General features: G+C 37.4%; 1 protein-coding gene across 1 annotated transcript in view; it reads right to left on the reverse strand.

Annotated features, from left to right (window-relative positions):
• The window catches only part of LOC150083320 (focadhesin-like), a 181,298-nt gene that overhangs the window by 120,122 nt on the left and 38,304 nt on the right, over positions 1-22,872 (reverse strand). The window contains exon 4 of the mRNA XM_090378475.1: positions 6,049-6,147. Coding sequence (XP_090234601.1) covers positions 6,049-6,147 — 99 coding nt within the window. The remainder of the gene's footprint in view (positions 1-6,048; positions 6,148-22,872) is intronic.

A 22,872-nucleotide genomic window follows, 5' to 3' on the forward strand; every position in this document is an offset into this window, starting at 1 on the left:
TTTTTTGAATATGGCCCCAGTACGGGAAATGCTTGAACACCACTGCAGTAGAAGGTGGACCAGAGCCCATTGGGAATACCCCTTGATCTGCTCACTGTTGACTAGCGCGAATTCTCCGTATGTGGGACAGGTGGTCGGATAGGTTTTACCAGGTACCACTAAGTTGCATAATGGTAATCACTTTAGCTCTCTTAATTCGCGCAGCAGCACTAATTGCCTAAATTGCCTGAAGGCCAGAAATGCGAACAGTGCATACCGAGTTAATTCTCTCCTAATCCGTTAGCTATACGAAAGTTTTCTTCGCTCAACGGAAACTATTTTAAACGTTACTTCCAAGGGGAATTCAAAATAATTCGCTATAAAAGGATTTCGTTAAACAGAGGTCCAACCGAGTAATTTAGAATTATGAAAATAGTTATACAGTTTTATGTAGAAAATATCTTAACAATAGGCAGTGAAAAATGCAAATTTAGTTAAATAATTTTAAACCTATTTGAATAGTGAGTAAACGTGAAAAAAAATTTACGGAATATTACAAATTTTGAAGTGCACTGCATCCAAATGTCACACGTCACTGTTAATAAAGGTGCAGGTACACCGCACGATTGCGTACCATCTCAAAAAAAGCACTGTATATATATATATATATATATATATATATATATATAACCAATAATTAATATAAAAACACAGCTAGGTCGCCATTAGTGTGACTAATGAATTCCATGAAGTAGTCGCATTATTCAAATTCGCACTATTCGAAGTTATAATTATGTGTAAAATATGGTAATTGGTTCCAGCTCGATGAAAATAGGTAATGAAAAATTTTAAACATAAGATTTTATATGTTTATTAATGAAATATTACAGTAAATGATAAAAAGAATATACTTAATTTAAATTTATTATTAACAAAGTCATATAGTACTCTAATTATAGAAAGCAAAATAAAAACAAAAAAAATTCTAAATATGATTCCTAAAGGTAAGCTTACACTGACGAAAACAACTTTGTTTTTTGAAATATTTTAGCAGCGTAGACTGAATCTTCGTACATATGCTGGTAGATGCAGAGTGCTTTATCCACATCTCAGCGAATTTGCATGCTTCGATCGAGGTTAAGGTAAGCATCCATAATTTTTTGCTTCACGACTTCTACATCTCAAAAAATATCTTCGGATTTCTTGAAAGTGAACTCCTTCACTTTCACATTAGCTCGTTCTTCGGCATCAATGTCAGCTTCTTCAAATGCTCTTTGTTGATCTAAAAGTAGGAGATCATCAGTCAATTCTTCCGAGTGTAAACTGAGCAGTTCCTGAACATTGCCATTTTCTAATTCATCAAATCAAGTTCTCTTTCAATATTTGTTATTTCTTCTATAACAGTTTCTTTGAAACCACTACTATTTGCACAATGAGGCAAAATGTGCTGTTTCCAGTTATTTGTAGCCGTTTCCACACGTTCTTTCCAGTTATTTGTAGCCAAGCATGCTGAATATTTTCTATTGCATGTCTGAAGTTATAATTGTTCCAGAACTCTGTTAAGGAAATTGCATCGTCTCCTGTAGTTTTAGCAATTGCCTATTCAAATGTTTTTCTTATGTAGTAAGCTTTAAATGTTGCGATGGTCCCTTGATCCATGGGCTGCAACAAAGGTGTAGTGTTTGGCGGCAAAAAAATTATTTTTACATTTTCACAAAATGAACCGAGTGTAATTGGATGACCTGGAGCATTATCCAAAATTAGTAGAACTTTAAATGCAATGTTGCTTTTCTTGCAATATTTTTCAACAGCTGGGAAAAAATAGCTTGAAAACCAGTCGGTGAAAACACAGCTTGGGTTACCCATGCTTTCTTATTTGATTGCCAAATAACTGGAAGTGATCTGTAGTTATAGCATTTTAGATCGCGAGGATTTGGAGACCGATAAACAAGCATAGGTTTCAATTTAAAATCGCCTTGAGCATTGCCTCCCAATAAAAGTGTTAGGCAATCTTTAGACACTATAAATACAGGTTGAGTTTTTTCTTTCTTAGAAATGTAAGTTCTGGAAGGCATCCTTTCCAGAATAAACCAGTTTCATCCACATTAAATATTTGTTGATCAGTGTATCCATCATCTCCGATTATTTTTTTTTAAAATATCAGGATATTCAAATGCGATGATAATTTTAACATTATGCAGCTAAACTCTATTTTTAAATCGATCACACCAACCTGCACTTGCACTAAATGTTTCTTCTACTCTCTTAAACAAATTTAAAGCTTTTGTCTGAATGGCTGCTCTGATAAGGGGAATGCATTTTTGGTTGCAATCCTCAATCCATACAGTTCAAAGACACTCCATTTCTATCACAGTAATACTTCAATTCCTTGTAGATGTTTGCAAACCACAAAAAGCTGATGCAACTTTACATTTTTCTTTTATTTCCCCCGCGTGTTTTATAATATTCCGTACTGTAGATTCAGGCATTCCAACATGTCGTCCTATTTTAGAGTTGCTATGACCGCGTTCATGTCGATTCAATCACATAGATTTTTTGCTCTAATCTAATAACAACCCTCTTCTTTTTTGCACTTGTAGTGGTTTTATCCAAAGGAATCTTCCTTTTGTCCATTTTGTTAAGGGCACTTCTTAAAACAATTAAAACAAATCACAAAAACTAACATATATTACACAACAGGCAGTAGCACATGCGCACGTGAAGATAAACAAGTGTAGCAGCATCTAATGTGGGACTAATCGAGGCAAATCGGCTAATACGATAATAGCCTCGCATTAACTGAATTGTGGTTCGCATTAAATGAGACCTAGTATCGTTATACAATTCGCACTAAATCGAATATCGCATTATTCAAACACGCATTAATCGCGACCTAGTTGTAAAAATAAAATAAAATTATTACATATGCCAGTGGCATGGCAAAACTGTACAGCGAAAAATTAACGTAAAAATTAAATCAACAGGGAGGGGAAAAGTAAAGGTAACAAGACTGAAACTGTAGCCGAAATAATTTAGAAGTTCAATTAAACCCAATTAATAACAAATCCATTTTAAATTTAAAATATAAAGCCAATTATATAATATAGCAGCACCCCCCTTGTAAGGTACCAGTTCCGAGAGACGTGAAATATCACCAAAACGGGACTAAAACGAACTATTAAAATAAAACAAAGTAACAAAATATTAGACTGACCATTATGCCCCATATCGACGAAGAACCACGAGGCCAATAATGGTCTTGGAATCGCTGCATTTCAATCGCTAGAAAAAATTGTTGCAAAGGTGAACCGAACCACCCCTCCATCCCCCAATCGATCCACAAATGCAGAGGATTTGCATAGCAGTGGTCCTTATGCAGCAAGAAATAAACAACAGAACAGACCAGCACTCCAGAGCAAGAGCACCTCAGTAGTCAGGTGGGCAGAAGCAGCAGTGCGTAGCACATGCTTCTTGATTAGACTGGACTGGGGTTCGAGCCCATGACCACCAAATACGGAGGACGCGGAAAGGTCAGGGAACAACCACCGCATATCCCTGGAGCAATATGGCCTTAGTTGCTAATGCTCCTAAAAACCAAATAACAACAACAACAACTCTAGAGCAGAGCCACACCACCGACATAATGTAAGCTTAACCAGTCTATATAGACAGAAAAAAATAAAATAAAATATGAATGGCAGTATAGGAGCAGCTTTAGCACATCAAACCCACTACTACCACCTGATTTATATTTGAATAATGGCTTTAAAAGTTAGAATGAAATGAAAAATAAATATAAAGCTATCATTAGAAGCAGCAAAATGCACCTCCTCCGCATAATGCCTAGTACGTAACCGATAATTAATATAAAAATAAAAATAAAATAAAATTATTACATATGCCATTGGCATGGAAAAACTGTAGAGCGAAGATTTATTTTATTTATTTATTTATATATTTATTTATTTATATATTAATAAAATAAAATTTTATTTTATCTACAAGTTGTTCACAAAAGTTTACAAACAGATTAGAAAGTATACTTGATGAGAATCACCCGAAGGAGCAAGCTGGCTTTAGGACAGGATTCTCAACTATGAATCACCTCATGTAATATCACAGCTAATGGAGAAAGCAAACGAATATAAAACACCATTATGCCTGGCATTTGTGGACTATGAAAAGGCATTTGACTCTATACAGCATAAGGCAATGTTTCGGGCACTGGAAAGACAAGGCATGGATACCCCATATATTATGATTTTAAAGAAAATATATGAGAATGCTACCTCCTTTATTAGACTAGACAAAGACAGTAGCAAATTTAAAATTGAGAAAGGAGTTCGACAAGGAGACACAATATCTCCAAAGTTGTTTACTGCTGCCCTTGAGGAAGCTTTCAGAAGATTAGACTAGTCACAGAAAGGAGTCAGTGTGAATGGAGAGTACATAAACCATTTATGATTTGCAGATGGCATTGTGATCATAAGATATGATCCCAAAGAATTAGAGGAAAATCTTAATCAGTTATGCACAGTTAGTAAGGATTTTGGACTAAAGATGAATATGGCTAAAACAAAAGTAATGATGAACAAGTATGCCACAGAAAGGGATATAATCATTGAAGGAGCAGTAATTGAAAAGGTTGATTCATATACTTATCTGGGACAAGTCATTAGCTGTAATAATGATAAATGGCTGGAAGTCAAGAGAAGAATAAATTTTGTATGGATAGCATTCAGGAAATATAGTCACATACTGAGGAGCAATATCCCAGTTTGTCTGAAACGTAAAATAATGAACCAATGTATACTCCCCACCATGACTTATGGAAGTGAAACTTGGGCACTCACCAAAAGAATGTTGTTGTTGTTTGGTTTTTAGGAGTATTAGCAACTAAGGCCATACTGCTCCGGGGATATGCAGTGGTCATTCCCTGACCTTTCCGCATCCTCTGTATTTGGTCACAGGCTCGAACCCCAGTCTAATCAAGAAGCATGTTTTACACACTGCTGCTCCTGGCCACCTGGCTACAGAGGCACCGCAGAATAGATGTGCCAAAATTTTCCTTTTGCCAGCAGGTGGTTGATTGTTGGAGCAAACTACCTTCTGTCGTTGTGGAAGTTGATAGCTTAAATAAATTCAAGAACTAAAAAACTTTTGGAGCAAATGGATGGATGAAATGAGATTTTTTTTTTTTTTTTTTTCCTGATGCTGTATAAGCATGCTTTCTTGCATCATATGCTGACGCTAATGCTAATTTCATTGAGAGGTATGGCTGATGGCTGCCTCTGTCTCACAGAAGGGAGTTCTGATGACATTCCCAATGTGATAAATGCATCAATATGCACTGCGATTTGGTGAAGAAGGACTACAATATTTATGGCCATGTTAAACATTAAGATAATATAACATCTGGCACTACTCATTCAATAAATTTTTAATCAAATTAAAAATATATTTTTTCTGGCATGAAAGATCATATGGTTTCATTTTTTAGCCAGCTCATAATGCCAGAATAATAAATATAACCAATTGTAGGAAAAATGCCAGAATAATAAATATAACCAATTGTAGGGAAAAATGCCAGAATAATAAATATAACCAATTGTAGGAAAACTATCTTCACGTTTTTTTTAATTAAAGAAAAATCCTGATATGATAGAATAAAAAACACATTTTTTTTTTGAAATCATCATTGCAGAATTTTGGGTAGTAACAGTAATTGAACAAAAACAAATAATTTTTTCTCTCAATTTTGCTAATTCTAATTGTGAAAATGTCAGTCTTTTGTGTACCTTACTAGACAATAAGCTATTATCTGGATGACTCAGTGTGTGAATTTTGAATGTTTGAATGTATAACGCAACCTGCACACTGCATCACAAATTCAATCATGTCAAGACAGCTATTTCATCTAGTCATAAAATTCAGTTGAACTGAATTTTATGACTAGATGTAGGACAAAGAAATTTTATGACTAGATGTGGAAGAATCCTGAGAAATACCAGTCAAAAACTAATGTTTGTTCCATAAGAATCTAATTTATAATAAACAAAGTTTTATTACCTTATTGAAAAGAAGTCTGCATTCTTATTCCTTGAGAGATGTTCTTGTAACTGGCGTTCAATTATATCCGTCAAGCAGCAGATAATGCCACTTAGATTGCTGAAATAAGGAAAACAGCACACACACGTTAGGTTAGAAAACACTTTCAAATGTTCAAACACTATCATAATATGTGATAGTGTTTGAACTATCATAATATGTGATAGTGTTCATAATAATATCATAATATAACAGTAAATGTTCAAATACCAAATGACAGATAAACTGTTATATTTTTTAAACATATTCTCTGTGAGAAAAAGCATTCTGTGACTAGTGTGAAATATGACTTTCATATATGCTGAAAAAAAAAAAAAACAAATTCACCCAGCAAATCAATTTACAAAAAATTCAAAAGAAAATCTGACCTTGCAAAGGGAAGAATCTAATTTGTCCCTGACAATAAAAACATAAGAAAAGTCTTACAACAAAGCCTACAGAAGTCCATTGATGGATGTAGCCAGGAGCTGAATATTCCTCAAAGAAGTCTAGTGTGTGTTCTCCAGAGGCATTTGCTTTTGAAATGCATATAAGTTAGTCGGTAAAACCAAATGACAAAAGCAAGGGATACAAATTCTTTGAAAAGGATGGTGTGAGCACAGCTTGTTTCAACAGAAGGTCACTTCTCACTTAAATGGGAAACCAACCGCCACAAAATTCAGATACAAGATGCTGAAAACGATTACTAAGTCTTTGAGCATGAATGGTATACTCCCAAAAATAAACATGTTTTGTGCCACTTCACATATAAAAATATATATATATATATATATATATACAACCTCTTCATTTTTATGGAAAAGACAATCCAATACCTGGACACATTGAATTACTAACTTATGCCTGAACTTTGCAAAGATTCCTGTGATTTCATCTTCCAGTCGTTTGTGCTGTCAACAGACAATCCTAAACTGAAGCACAGGAGCAATGAGGTGATGGCAACAATTATCACAGGCATACTGGCAAGAGTCTAGGAATAAATAGATTATGATATCAACATCTGCCATGCAATCCATAAGTCTCGTTTTGACAACCTTTGGGATCCATAGGCATATAACGCAATAAAGCAAGTTTATACAGCATCAGACAAAAAAAAAAAAAAAACCCTTCCCATTTCACCGATCCATTCGCTCCAAAAGTTTGTCCACTTCTTCCTTGAATTTACTTAAGCTATCAACTTTCACAATAACAGATGGAAGTTTCTTCCAGCAATCAACTACCCGATGGCTAAAGGCAAATTTCCACACATATATTCGACAACTGTCTTTCCTCAATTTCAGATTATGTCCCCTCAGGTTTGTAATCTGAGCAACATGAAGAAAAATGCATGGGATACTTACAAATTAACACATGACACAGAAGCCTATGATAGATACAAGTTGATATGCAACCAAGTTACAAAGGAGGTTAGGCAGGCGAAGGCAGATTACGAGAAATCCTTGGCAAGGGATGCAAAGAAAAACAGCAAAGAGTTCTTTACTTATGTAAACTCTAAAAGGAAGGGGATGAATCAGATTGGTCCACTTGATATTGATGAGTCAACTGTTGATGATCCTGCTCAGGTAGCTAACAAACTAAATGAATATTTTGTATCGACATTCACACATGAGGAGTTATTCAGCAAGGGGAATGCCAGAGGTGTATTCAACTCTAGCAGTAAGCTACAGAATCTTGAAATAACTGGGAGTAAAGTGGAGGAGAAACTGTTGAAGATAAACACAAGAAAGGCACCCGGGGTGGCTGGGATCTATCCAGTTATATTAAAGGAGGCAGCAAAGGAAGTAAGCAAATCCTTAGCCATAATTATGAGAGCTTCCTTGGACTCAGGGGAGGTATCCATAGACTGGAAATGTGCAAATGTGACCCCAATTCACAAAGGAGGATCAAAGGCTGACACAAGTAATTATAGACCTGTGAGCTTAACTTCTGTTCCAGGAAAATTAATGGAGGCACTGGTTAAAGAAGCACTGCAGGATCATTTAGACAAGACTTCAGTTATAGCTCAGACACAGCATGGTTTTGTTAAGGGGAAGTCTTGCCTGACCAACTTGATTGGATACTATGATGCAGTCACAAAAGAACTGGATGCAGGGAATAACTTTGATATTATATACTTGGATCTTAGAAAGGCTTTTGATACTGTTGCACATGGAAGACTGCTACACAAATTGGAGCAGTGTGACATTGGAGGCAAATTGCTGCTATGGATAAAGGGGTGGTTGAGGGGGAGAAGACAGAGAGTGGTAATCAATGGACACTCCTCATCGTGGACTAATGTTATTAGTGGAGTCCCTCAGGGCTCAGTGTTGGGTCCATTATTGTTTTCTGTATTTATAAATGATATTGATGATGGTATATCGAGCTTAATGTCCAAGTTTGCAGATGATACAAAGGTTGGCAGGGTTGTCAAGGACACTACTGACACTATGCTGCTGCAACAGGATCTGGAAAGGTTGAGCAGATGGGCTGAGAGGTGGCAAATGAAGTTTAACATTGACAAATGTAAAGTACTACACATAGGAAACAGCAACCCCAGAGCAACGTATCAACTCTGTGGTACTACACTGACAGTGGCAGAGAATGAAAGGGACTTGGGGGTGGTTGTGCAGGCAGATATGAAGTTCTCTGAGCAGTGCAGACGGGCTGCAAGAGTAGCTCATGGAGTATTGTCAATGATATACAGGAATTTTTCCAGCAGGGATAAGGAGGTGATTATTCCATTGTATAAGGCAATGGTCAGGCCACACCTAGAGTACTGTATACAGGTCTGGAGGCCTCATTTCAAGAAGGATGTAGAGCTGCTGGAACGAGTACAGAGAAGGGCAACAAGATTAGTGAATGGAACAAAGGGGTGCTCTTACGAAGAAAGGCTTAAGTTTTGCAAATTACAGTGTCTGGAGACTAGGCACCAGTGAGGTGATCTGATAGAGGTGTATAAAGCCTTGAATGGTTTAAGCATGCTCAATGCTGATGGGATTCTTCCTCTAGCTCAGAAAAATCACCTGAGAGGGCATAAATTCAAATTGAGGAAAGACAGATGTAGGGTAGACGTGCGGAAATTTGCCTTTAGCCAGCGGTGGTTCGTTGGTGGGAACAGACTTCCATCCCTTGTGGTGGAGGTTGATAGCCTAAATAAGTTTAAGGCTCAGCTGGACAGGTATTTTGAACAAACAGAGGGGTGAAGTGGAAGTGGGTTTTTTTTTTTTTTTTTTTTTTTTTGGCTGATGCTGCATAAGCTTGCTTTCTTGCATCAAATGCCTCTACTAATGCTAATGCTAATCCCATCAACAGTGAGCCTGCTTAATCAATTCAAGGCCTTATACACCTCAATCAGATCACCTCACAGGTGCCTAGAAGCTGCAATTCACAAAATTTAAGCCTTTCTTCATAAGAGCACCCCTTTGTTCCCCCCACCAGTCTTGTTGCCCTTCTCTGTACTCGTTCTAACAACTCTACATCGTAGCCTGACCATTGCCTTATACAAGGGGAGATAATCACATCCTTATCCCTGCTTGCAAAATTCCTGTATATCAATGACAAGACCCATGACCTACTCTGGCACCCTGTCTGCAATGCTCGAAAACTTCATGTCTGACTGCACAATTACCACCAGGTCTCTTTAATTCTCCAGGTCTCTTTAATTCACCTTGAGTGTAACACCACCCAGTTGGTACATTTCTTTGGAGTTACTGCTATCCTGCAGTACTTTGTGCATTTGTCAAAGTTAAACTTCAGTTGCCACTTCTCGGCCCATCAGCCCAACTTTTCTACATCCAGTTTGAGTAGAACACTGTCATTAACAACCCTGCCAACTTTTGTATCATCTGCAAACTTTGACATTAAGCCTGATATACCTTCATCAATATCACTGATAGATATTCAAAACAACAATGGGCCCAACACTGAATCCTGGGGACTCCACTAATAACATTAGTCCATGAAGAGCAGTGTCCACTGATTACCACTGTCTTCTCCCAATCAACCATCCTTCCTTTATTCATTATAGAAACTTGCCCTTAATGCCATACTGCTCCAATTTGTACAGCAGTCTTCTATGTGCAACAGTATCCAAAGCTTTCCTGAAATCAAAGTATATGATATATAAAAATTATTTGTTGCATCCAGTAACTTTGTGACCACATCATAGCATTCAATCAAATTGGTCACTATGTTAATGCCATATACACAGTAATTTTGAGGAAGGCCACCAGGAATGTATTGAACCATTGAAGTTAATTATGAGGGCATCTTTGGACTCAGGAGAGATTCCTTTGGATTGGAAACGTGCCAACATATCACCAATACATAAAGGCGGTTTTAAGAGCAATGTCAGTAACTAAAGATCAGTCAGTCAGATTTCACTGATAGGGAAAATCTTAGAGGCAATGACTAAGGATGCATCCCAAGGATACTTAGATTGATATGGCTTTATGAATAACAAACAACATGATTTTGTTAAGGGAAAATCATGTACTAAAAAGGGTTTAGGGATGAAAGATTATGGGAAATTTACTAGATGAACAAGTTAGTGGAAAGCATCATTTTAGTTCGTAGTAAATCACCGAAGTAGGTGAAATGGAATAATTTTTGTTACATCTCATATTGTGAATGCCTTCACAACACGTTTCCTGTTATTGCAATACCGCTAATAAGCAATGCTTCCCCTGGTAGAGAACACTAATGTTACTTATTCTTGGTGAATACCACCACCCAGCTGACACCAATTCGATGTCAGCTGGGTGGTTGTTGTTGTTGTTGTTCTGGAGGCTTAATGGCACATAAGCTGCTAAGGCTATAATGTGCCTATTCACTTATTATATTAAAACATGAGTTTTCCCTAAATCAAAAGAAAATCCGAAATCAGAAATAATTGAAAAGCCCAGTTTGCCTGAGAAAGTCAAAAATTTCAGAAATATCTGCCTTATCACCAATGAGATTTTCAAGAGTTATTGGTTTATGGAGATTAACCAGTGAGATCAAGGATGAAGTTCTGGCTTGTTTATAATAGGGGCAGCCAATAAGAATATGTTTTACAGTCAAATTATTAGAACAATGTGTACATTGTGGTGGATCATCTCCTGTGAGTAAATGAAGGTGGGTCAGATGGGTATGTCCTATTCTTGTCCTTGAAAGGACTACTTCTTGTCTCGATGTACGGATACTGGAGCGCCAAATTTTTGGATCATGTTTAAACTGAAAGAGTTTATTATTAGTCTGAGAGTGCCAGAGTGCTGTCCATTGTGATAGGCAAGCAGCATGAACAGTTAGTACATAATCTGATGGTGGAACAGGGATATTGGTTAAATCAAAAGTAGTTGGATTTTTTGCAGCTTTATCGGCCAGTTCATTGCCTAAAATACCAGAATGGGATGGAATCCAGCAAAAAGTGAACAGTTGGTTGCGTTCTTTAATTTGCAGTAATAAGCTTCTGATTTCATCAAGAATAGGGTGGACTTTATCTGAGGAATTACATAACGACATGATTGAGCTGAAGGAATCAGTATAAATAACTGATTTGAAGGAACTGTCAGAACAGAGATTTTCTAAAGCTAGTTTAATTGCATATAATTCAGCAGAAAATATACTAAATTCTGATGGAAGGGAAACTGATACAGTTGTATTCGGAAACACTGCAGCTGCTCCAACATTTGAATTAGATTTAGAGCCATCTGTATAAATTGGGGAGAAATCAGTATATCTTTGAGTGTGAACTGCATGAATTTGGTTGACATTTGATGCTTGCAAAGTATTCTTTCTCCATTGACAGAGGTAAGTGTCACAGGTTGGAAGAGGAGGAGGAGCCCATGGTGGTTGAGTATAGGTTGCTACCTGCTTTACAGAATGGATGGAAATATTCCAAACTTGCACCAATTCAAGAAGGCGAAGACCAGCTGGTTTTACTATGCTAGGTTTGTTTCTGTATAGGATTTCTAACGGTGGGTTGAAAAGGTATGACTGAACCAGACGAGAGGCACAACTTTGTATCTTGACAGCATATTTGAGTAACAGTGTTTTCCTGCGTAAAGTTAGTGGGGGCTCGTGAGCATCAATGTAGAGACTATGTACTGACGACGTTCTGAATGCACCAATTGCAATTCTCAAAGCACTGTGCTGAATTGGATCAAGCCAGCGTAATGCGCTCTTTCTGGCAGAATCATAGATTGGAGCACCATAATCGAGACGGGATCTGATTAATGCCCTGTATAAACGAAGAAGCGAGGTACGATCTGCACCCCACGTTTGGGCAGATAAAGCTCTGAGTATGTTTAACTTCTTTAGACATGAGGTCCGTACATTTTTAATATGATCTAGGAAATTTAACTTGTTGTCAAGGATTAATCCAAGAAATCTGATGTTGCTGGTGACTGGCATTTGTGGATTATGAAAAGGCATTTGAATCCATACAGCATAAGGCAATGTTTCGGGCACTGGAAAGACAAGGCATAGATACTCCATATATTATGATTTTGAAGAAAATATATGAGAGTGCTACATCCTTTATTAGACTAGACAAAGACAGTAGCAAATTTAAAATCGAGAAAGGAGTTCGACAAGGAGACACAATATCTCCGAAGCTGTTTACTGCTGCCCTTGAGGAAGCTTTCAGAAGATTAGACTGGTCGCAGAAAGGAGTCAATGTGAACGGAAAGTACCTAAACCATTTACGATTTGCAGATGACATTGTGGTCATAAGCCACGATCCCAAAGAATTAGAGGAAAATCTTAATCAGTTATGCAGAGTTAGTAAGGATTTTGGACTAAAGATGAATATGGCTAAAACAAAAGTAATGATGAACAAGTATGCCACGGAAAGGGAAATAATGATTGAAGGAGCAGTAATTGAAAAGGTGGAGTCATATACTTATCTGGGACAAGTTATTAGCTGTAATAATGATAAATGGCTGGAAGTCAAGAGAAGAATAAATTTTGGATGGATAGCATTCAGGAAATATAGTCACATACTGAAGAGCAATATCCCAGTTTGTCTGAAACGTAAAATAATGAATCAATGTATACTCCCCACCATGACTTATGGAAGTGAAACTTGGGCACTCACCAAAAGAATGGAAGAGAAGCTAAGAAGTACACAGCGAAGAATGGAACGAATTATATTGGGAATATTCCAAATGGAATATTGCAAACTCAAGTAAAGGACATTCTTATCAAAACTAAAGAACTAAAATGGTCTTGGGCAGGACACATAGCTCGAAGACATGATGACAGATGGACTAAGAAAATAACAGAATGGTACCCAAGAGGAGCTAGAAGAAAACCTGGAAGACAAAGGCGGAGATGGATAGATGAAATTCATGAGTTTTTGAGTAGTAAATGGATGGCCAGTGCTCAAAACAGAAGGAACTGGAAAGTTGCTGGAGAGGCCTTCATCCTGCAGTGGATTGAAAATGGCTGATGATGATGATGATGGGACAAAGATGTTAGAAATTTGAAGTTCGGGATCTGGATGAAGTTTGCGTTGTCTACAGAAGTGGATGGCAACTGTTTTCTGCTGCGAGAGCCGATAGCCGTTGAGGCTCGCCCATTGTTGAATTTTATTAAGTGATATCTGAAGCTGTCTTTCAATAGACCTCATGTTTTGAGAATGACAGGAGATCGCAAGGTCATCTGCATAAAGGTAAGTCTCAACTGTATTTGGAAGCTGCTTAGTGATAGAATCTATTCTCAGAACAAAAAGAGTGGCACTCAGTACTGATCCCTGTGGAACACCTTCCTGGATGAAAGTTGTGGAAAGGGCATGTTGGTATCGAAATTGAAATGATCTAGTATGTAAGAAGTTCTGAACAAATATAGGAAGTTTCCCTCGTAGTCCGAGAAGGTAAAGATCACTAAGTATACCACACCGCCAGGTGGTATCAAAAGCCTTCTCTATGTCTATTGAAACCATTACTAGATGTTCATGTTTGACAAAAGCATTAAGGATGGCAAATTCAGCCTTGACCATAAGATCTAAGCATGACCTGTTTTGACGGAAGCCATATTGGTTATGGCTCATTAGCTGTTCCGACTCAATAATCCAGACGAGTCTTCTGTGTATAATTTTCTCAAGAATTTTGCTGAGGCAGCTTGAGAGAGATATGGGTCTATAGCTATTGGGGTTGGATGGATCTTTTCCAGGTTTCAGGAAAGCCAAAACTGTAGAGTGATGCCAAGTAGCTGGAAAAACATTTTCTAAAAAAATGCGATTGTAAAAGACCAGGAGGGAGTGCAAAGCTTTGTCATCAAGATGTTGTAGCATGACATAATAAATCCCATCTGGCCCGGCAGCACCATTGTGGGCGGTTTGAATGACATGTAAAAGTTCAGAATATTGCAGAGGTTTGTTATATGGGAGAAGACGGGCAGTTTTAAAATGAGTACCATGTTTTTCCTCAGTGTTTTTAATTCTTTGGAATGAGTTAGGATAGGCTGTTGCTGCTGAGATTTCGGCAAAAGTATTGCCCAAAGCATTAGCTATATCTACTGGATTAGAGAGATCTTTCCCATTCCAAGAGAGAATTGGAGAAGGTATGGTAGGAAACTTACCAGACAGCTGTCTAATTTTTTTCCATATTATTTTGGAATCAGTATTTCTGTGAAAACTTGAGGCAAAACGGATCCAGGATTCTTTCTTTGCTTGCTTTTGTATGAAGCGTGCTTTTTCCCTTAATTTCTTGTAATTAATGAGATTGACTGTGCTCGGACATTGCCGAAACAAATTCCAGGCTTTATTTTTTGCTCTCTTTGCTGTGGTGCATTTGTCATTCCACCAGTAATTATGATGCTTTCGGCCTGGAGGATTTGATAGTGGTATTGTGTTCTTAGCCACATTTAGAAGATGCGACGTGATGTATTCTGTCACTTCATCAATATGTTGGAGGCGGATTTTTTCTTCATCAAGGTCGATTGATGATTGAAATTTTGCCCGGTCTGCTCGGACAAATTTCCACTTTCTGCAGGGTTGAATTGAAGGAGTCTTTGCTTTCAGAAAGTTGCATACTATTGGGAAGTGGTCACTGCCCATGGGATCATTTATTACATACCACTCTATGGTTGGGACTAGTACTGGTGAACAAATCGAGAGATCTATTGCTGAAGTGTGTCCTGCTGGGAGCTGTACGTGTGTCGGTGCACCAGTATTGAGTATACTGAAATTTAGTGCCTCTAAAAAGCTTTCAATTAATCGGCCCCATCTATCCAATTTAGGAGAGCCCCATAACGGGTGGTGCCCGTTAAAGTCCCCTAATATACAGAGAGGTGGAGGTATCTGTATAAAGAGGTCTTCAAGATCTTTTAAAGAGTAAATACGGTTTGGTGGTAGGTAGATTGAGACAAGTGTTATTGCATCATGGAGAGTTATGCGAACAGCAACAGCTTCAATTTCAGTTTGGAGTGTGATATGCCTAGTTGGGATCTTCGAGTTTACTAGGATTGCTACACCACCATGGGCAGAATTAGCGGTATTTCGATCTCTTCGATAAAGGCAATAGTTCTTTATCGAAGGAGAAATTTGTGAGGTCGGGTAAGTTTCCTGTAGACAGAAGGCAGCTGGAGAAAATCGGTTAATTAGGTATTTAATATCGTCAGTGTTGCAACGAAAACCTCTGCAATTCCATTGTAAGATACTGTGATTCATTTAGGTTTAGTTGAGGATGATTCATCAGACTGTTTTTTGTTTGAGCACTTTTTCGGTATTTTTTTGGGAAGCTGGGGCGCCCAGTATCCATAGTGTAATTTGCATGGAGTTCTAGTATGGGTTCTTCAAGATCTGAGTGTACGTCTACTTCCATACTATTGGTGGATGATTCAGGTTTCTTGTTTTCTTTGGTAGTTTTTAATTTTTCTTTATCATGCGAGAGTGTCCGAGTATCAGTTGGGATGCTGATTGGAGTGTTGGTCGATTCACTGGTTTTAGTTTGATGTGTGTCTTTTCCTGAATTAGATAATGTATTTTTAACCCAATTAGCCATAGATGTGCTGGGGGGTATTGATACATCTGTTTGTACTGCTGTTGAAATAAAGCTTCGAGTGAGATGCATATGAACGACTGGGCATGGTCAACATAACCTGTCTACGTGCCTCAGGGTATGTGACTTTGTGTTCAATTTTATATTTTTGAATTGTTTTCCCTGTTTTCCACATTTCACAGGATTTTGAAAATGCTGGGTGACTTTCTTTGCAGTTGGGGCAGATGGGACTTGATGCTGAACAGTCTGCTTGTGTATGTTCCTTGGAACCACAAATAGGACAAATAGCTTCTCCTCTGCATGCTTGTTGGGAATGTCCATATTTTTGACATTTAAAACAACGAATGGGATTAGGAATATAAGCCCGAATTCGGCAGTTTAAATAGCCAGCTTTTACTGAGGATGGCAAATCTGGGGTACTGAAGGTTAAAATGATTGACCTAGTTGGGACGAGATTTCCATCTTTTTTAGTCATTATGCGTTTGGCGTTGGTTACTTTTTGATTACTCAGTTCTTGAACTAATTCCTCTTCTGATATTGTAAGTAGGTCCCATTTGGTTATAACGCCTTTCGAGGAATTTAAGGTGTTGTGTGAAGTAATAGATACTGGCAGGCCACCGAATGTCGTTGTTTTGAGCAGCCACTCGGAATGTTTGGAGTTGGCTGTTTCAATTAATAGGTCTCCACATTGCAGTCGTTTAACCATTTTTGGTGTTCCAGCAATCGATTCCAGAAATCTTTGGATGACGAATGGTGATAATTTTCCGACAGGTTGGTTGGAGAGAGAGTGTATCATCAGAAAGTTTGGCATTTCATTGCACTGCACTTCTCTTCGGAGCCTTTTTGGTTGGTTCAGGTCTTCATTGTTTGGTTTATCTAGCCTTGAGTTTGAAGGCTCAAGAGGTGGATACAGGCATACCTCGGTTAACGTTACCTCTGATAACGAAGCCTCAATATAACGAAGTCCGCAATTTCAAGCCCCATTTAACATAAAAAAAATATTCCAATTTAAGACCAACGCCCGACAATCATTCGATTGGTGACTGACGGCGACTCGTTATGTATTCCCGAGTGCTCCCGAGCTGCGGGCGTGTCTGTTATAACAGTTTTGCGCGTCAATCGCATAATTTAGTTGTTGTTTACATTATTGACGTTGTTTCAGTGTGGCGCATTGCAATAATCGACGTAGGTTCTTTGTAGCATTACATAACGTAGATTTTGTAAATTTTAATAGAAATATTTTTGTTTTAGTTAATTAAAATGTCAGAATCAAAGAAAAGAAAAGCAATTTCTTTGGAAACTAAACTAAATATCGTACGACGTGTTGAAAGCGACGAAAGAAAATCCGACGTGGCACATTCTTTAGGATTAGCGCAATCAACTTTAACAACCATACTAAGTTAATCAGAAAAAATAAAACAGTCTGCTCAGAATTGTACAGATGTTACAGCGGCAAAATTAACTCGCTTAAGGAATCCAATTTTAAAAAAATGGAGAAAATGTTAAGTTTGTGGATAGATGATATGTCAACGTCATATGCCTTTAAGTCAAATGGTGATTCAAGAAAAAGCATTATTTTTGTTTAATCACCTGAAATCTAAACAAACTGAAGAAATTACGGAAACCTTTAGGGCTTCTCGTGGTCGGTTCGAGAAATTTAAAAAAACGGGCCAGGATTCATAGTGTAAAATTAACAGGAGAAGCTGCAAATAAGTTTCCAGAAAAACTAAAGGAAATAATTGAACGTGAAAATTTTCCACCAAATTTGGTGTTCAATGTTGACGAAAGCGGTTTGTTCTGGAAACGGCTACCAACAAAAAGCTTCATTTCTATTGAAGAAAAATCAGCTGCTGGGTTCAAAGCAGCCAAAGACCGTTTAACGTTACTCTTTGGATCAAATGCCTCTGGCGATTATAAATTAAAATTGTTATTAGTTTACCATTCAGAAAATCCGAGGGCGTTAAAAGGTAACATAAAAATGAATTTACCTGTAATATGGAAAGCAAATAGAAAAGCGTGGGTTACCAAGGAGTTATTTACTGATTGGTTTGTTAACCACTTTTGTCCTGGAGTAAAACGGTATTGTCAAAAAAAAACAACTTTGAAGAAAAAGCTCTTTTGTTGTTAGACAATGCTCCGGGACATCCTACTGATCTTAACACGTTGGACACATGCATTCCTGTCAAAGTTGTGTTTCTTCCAGCAAACACAACTTTCCTGATTCAACCATTGGATCAGGGAGTAATAGCATCATTTAAAGCTTATTATCTGCATCGAATTTTAAGCAATTTACCTGAACTAGAGGATAAAGAGGAAATGACAGTTAAAACTTTTTGGAAAAACTACACCATTAAAAACGCAATTGAAAACATTGATAGTTCTTGGAAAGAAGTCACTAAGAAATGCTTAAATGGAGTTTGGCGCAAAATATGGCCAGAAGTTGTACTAGAAGAAGAAAATAACATCCAAGAAATTAGAAATGAAGTTATCCAGATGGCTCAATCAATAGGTTTCGAAAATGTCGATGAAGAGGATGTTAGAAATTTATTGAATGCAGAAGATGGTTTTTCAGTGGAAGATTTAGAAAACCTTGTTAGCAACGAAGACAAAGATAATGAAGGCGAAGGTTAAAGAAGTTCCTGCCGAAAAAGTGTTAACAACCAAAGATTTAAAAAGGTGCTTAAATGACATTGAAAACGTTTTAAATTTTTTTAGTGAAAATGATCCTGATTTAGGAAGAAGTGTTATAGTTAAGCGATCAGTGTTAAATGCAATAACTCCGTATAGGCAATTGTTAAATGAAAGAGAAAAAAAGCATTAACAATCAACTTTAACCTCATATTTTAAAATGTGATTTCACTTTGTATGTAAGTTGACTGTTTATTTAATAAAACTTTTCTTTGTTCGTAAAAAAACTTTTCATTTTCTTTACGTAGGAACGTATCCCTATTCTGGCCATAGTATTTTTACCTCTGAAAACGAAGTTTCGCTTAACGAAGTAATTTCGTGGAACGCATCCTATTCGTTAATCGAGGTATGCCTGTATTCATTTTTATCCATCGTTGCTCCTTTTAGCCCTGGGGGATAACTTTTCCCCCAGATTACCGGCCCCGCCACGGGGAAGCAGGAGCAGTGCCGCTCAGAGGCCAAGCGGTTGAAGTGTTAGTTGATTAATAGAACAAAAAAAATATATATATATATATAGCACGGCCGCAACCCAAAGGTCGCGGGTTCGATTCCTGCCTCAGGCTTGGATCAAAGTACTGCAAAAACCTTGGGAGGTGCAATATGGCCACAGAAGCCGATGCGCCAACAACTACCAACTCAAAAAAAAAAAAAAAAAAAAAAAATATATATAGGAAAAAGAAAGGTGTGTTTCCTTTCTGTGTTCTAACTAGTGGTTTTCAAGTATAGAACTAGTTTTAAAGAAAAGCTGTTGATAGAAATGTAGGAACTTAAAAGGAAATAACTTCAGTCACTTTACAAGAGCTCTCTATTTATCACAAGAATATCGCTTGGCCTCGAAATACGCTTGGCACCCGGGGCCAGCTGGGTGGTGGTTTCCACCAAGAGGTTTAGATTGTTGGCCTCTCAGAAAAGCTGTTGATAGAAATGTAGGAACTTAAAAGGAAATAACTTCAGTCACTTTACAAGAGCTCTCTATTTATCACAAGAATATCGCTTGGCCTCGAAATACGCTTGGCACCCGGGGCCAGCTGGGTGGTGGTTTCCACCAAGAGGTTTAGATTGTTGGCCTCTCATCGGTGGGCAGGCAGTACTCCAGTGATAGAATGAGTAACAAGCTTTTAGCCCTAAACCCTTTTTAGTACTTCACTATCACAAACTGTCTTGTATCTCTCTTATATTGTGGAGTTTAACTTTATAACTGAGTTCTTACACATCATATCACTGGGGTACCTGCCCAACCACCAATGAGAGGCCAACAAGCTTCAAAATGGCGCCTTCTGGGTGGTGGTATCTAGCGAAAATAAGTAACATTAGTCTTCTCTGCCAGGGAAGCAATGCTTATTCGAGGTAGCGCAATAATAAGAAACTTGCTGTGAAGGCATTCACAATATGAGATGTAACGAAAACAATGCCATTCACCTACTTTGATTTACTACGAACTGAATTGATGCTTAGCACTAACGTGTTTATCTCAGAAAAATTATGTTTAACTTAGCAGGATATTTTGAGACAGTTACTCATGAGCTGGATTTATGGAACAATTTCAACATAGTTTATTTGGATTTTAGAAAGGCATTTTGACTCAGTCCCTCATGACAGGTTATTGTATAAGCTGGAACATATTGGGATCAATGGAAAAATTCTAAATAGATTGCTGGGAAGCTGAAGAGCAGAAGGCAGAGAGTTGTGACTAACGATATTCTTCAGGTTGATGTTGTAAAGTCAAATTGGGGTTCCCCAAGGAGTGGTTCTTGGACCACTCTCATTTCTGATTTTCATAAACAACATCGACAAAGGGATAGAAAGCCTGATGTCAAAATTTGCAGATAATGTAAATTGGTAAAGTAGTTAATAATCAGTACCAAGTGGCACTCCTTCAGGATGACTTGAACAAGCTGCAAGGATGGTCAGAAAATTGGCATTTATGTTTTAATGAAGCAAAATGTAATGTCTTACACTTGGAGAAGATTAACCCCAAAATAAATTATACACTTCGGGAGGTTGAATTAAAATCAGTAGAGGAAGAAAGGGATTTGGGAGTTATAATACAGACAGATATAAAGTTTTCTGAGCAGCATAACAGGCAGCTGGGAAAGCCCATATTGTCCTATCGATTTTTCGAACATTATCTGTAGAGGAAGGCATAGTCCCACTGTATAAGGCAATTATAAGACCACATTTGGAATACTGTGTTCAAGTATGGAGACCTCACTGGACAAAAGACACTGAGCTTCTTGTAAGATTCCAAAGACGGGCAACATGCAATGTGAAATCGGCAAAAGGGCAACCATATGAGGAAAGGCTCAGATTATGTGAGCTACAGAACTTGACAGCCAGGCACATCAGAAGTGACCTGACTGAGGTTTATAAGGCTCTGAGAGGGATTAGTAAAATGAATGAAGGTGGAATTTTTACTGTTATAGTGAATTACAGAACTCTAGGGCATAAATTCAAATTACAACTGAAGAGGTTTAGATTGTAGCAAGTTTTCTTTTAGCCAGTAAGTTGTTGGTTGCTGGAACAGGTTGCACTCGCAGATAATTGAGGCTGACAGTTTGAATAAATTCAAAGGTCAACTGGATAGTTATCTACATGAGGAGGGTAGCAAATAATTTGTATTTTCTTATCTACTCGTTTCTATTTTTCCCCAGCCAATGCAGCCAACAGCTTGTGGCTTCCATGCATTATATAATTTATTATATGTATTATTATATTATATTGCATTATATTATATGCATAATTTTATTTTTGTTGCCAAATTTTAGTTTTCTGGCTGTTAATATTTTCCCATTCAGTATAATATTTGAATATTCTGGCTGTTAATATCTTCCAATTGTAGCAGTAAGTATTCAATAAGCAATAAAACAGCCAGCTGAGTAAAATAATAGAGTCACTGGTTAAAGATGCATTGCAGAATAATCTAGATAATTTAAGGGAAAGGGAAAATGAAGTTTTCTGAGCAATGCAGATAGGCTGCCAGAGCAGGTCATGGGGTATTGTCAATGACATACAGGAATTTTGCAAGTAGGGAAAAAGAGGTGACTATCCCTTTGTATAAGGAAAAGGTCAGGCCATGCCTTGAGTACTGTGTACAGGTCTGGAGGCCTCATTTTAGGAAGGATGTAGAGTTGCTTAAGCATGTACAGAGAAGGGCAACAAGATTGGTGAGGGGAATGAAGAGGTCCTCTTACCATGAAAGGCTTAAGTTCTGCAAATTGCAGAGGCTGGAGACTAGGCACCTGCAAGGTGATCTGATTGAGGTATATAAGGCTTTGAATGGGTTGAGCACACTGAATTCTGATGAGATTCTTCTGCTTGCTCAGATTACAAATCTGAGTGCAGAAATTCGAATTGAGGGAAGACAGTTGTTGAATAGATGTGCGTAAATTTGACTTTAGCCAGGGTAGTTAACTGCTGGAACAAACTTCCATCTGTCATTGTGGAAGTTGATAGTTTAAATAAATTCAAGGAGGAACTGAACAAACGTTTGGAGGGAATGGATGTGTGAAATGGTTTTTTTTTTTTGCTGACGCTACATAAACTTGCTTTCTTGCATCATATGCCTCTACTAATGCTAACGGCACCCATTTCAAATAAACAGCAACATACTTCTCTTTAAGGAAGCAGTACTTTTTATTTGAAGTGCAACTGAAAGACAACTTATGATGACCTACTTCATAATATAAGATCAATGCAAATTGTAGCAAGCTTAGTTTTCTCATTGCTATGTACAAAATGAAGGTATTTTTTCCAACCCATATACAGCATTGTTTTAATATTCTTATATGTTAGTTTTAAACAGAGTAGTGTGATCGTGTGTTATTTAGTTCAAACTGTGCACAGACATTAACCACATTTCAGTAAAATTTTATGATCCAATGGCAGAAGAAACAATATGAATAATTCATATCAAACTACTTCAACAAATTTTAGAAATTGGAATCTGGAAAACTTTTAATAAATATCAATTTACAAAAATACACAGAATGACCTTCTGGAATGTTTCTTCTACAATAATAATAATAAGAAATAATTAACAAGTGTTATACAATAACAACAGGAATATTACATCATTATGAAAGGATGTAACCAACTTTTATAAGTATCTAAAAGTATTACGGTAATACAGTTCATA

The sequence above is a fragment of the Mastigoproctus giganteus genome, chromosome 7, assembly GCF_048544385.1.
Source record: "Mastigoproctus giganteus isolate SK-2022 chromosome 7, ASM4854438v1, whole genome shotgun sequence".
Classification (NCBI taxonomy): Eukaryota; Metazoa; Arthropoda; class Arachnida; order Uropygi; family Thelyphonidae; genus Mastigoproctus; species Mastigoproctus giganteus.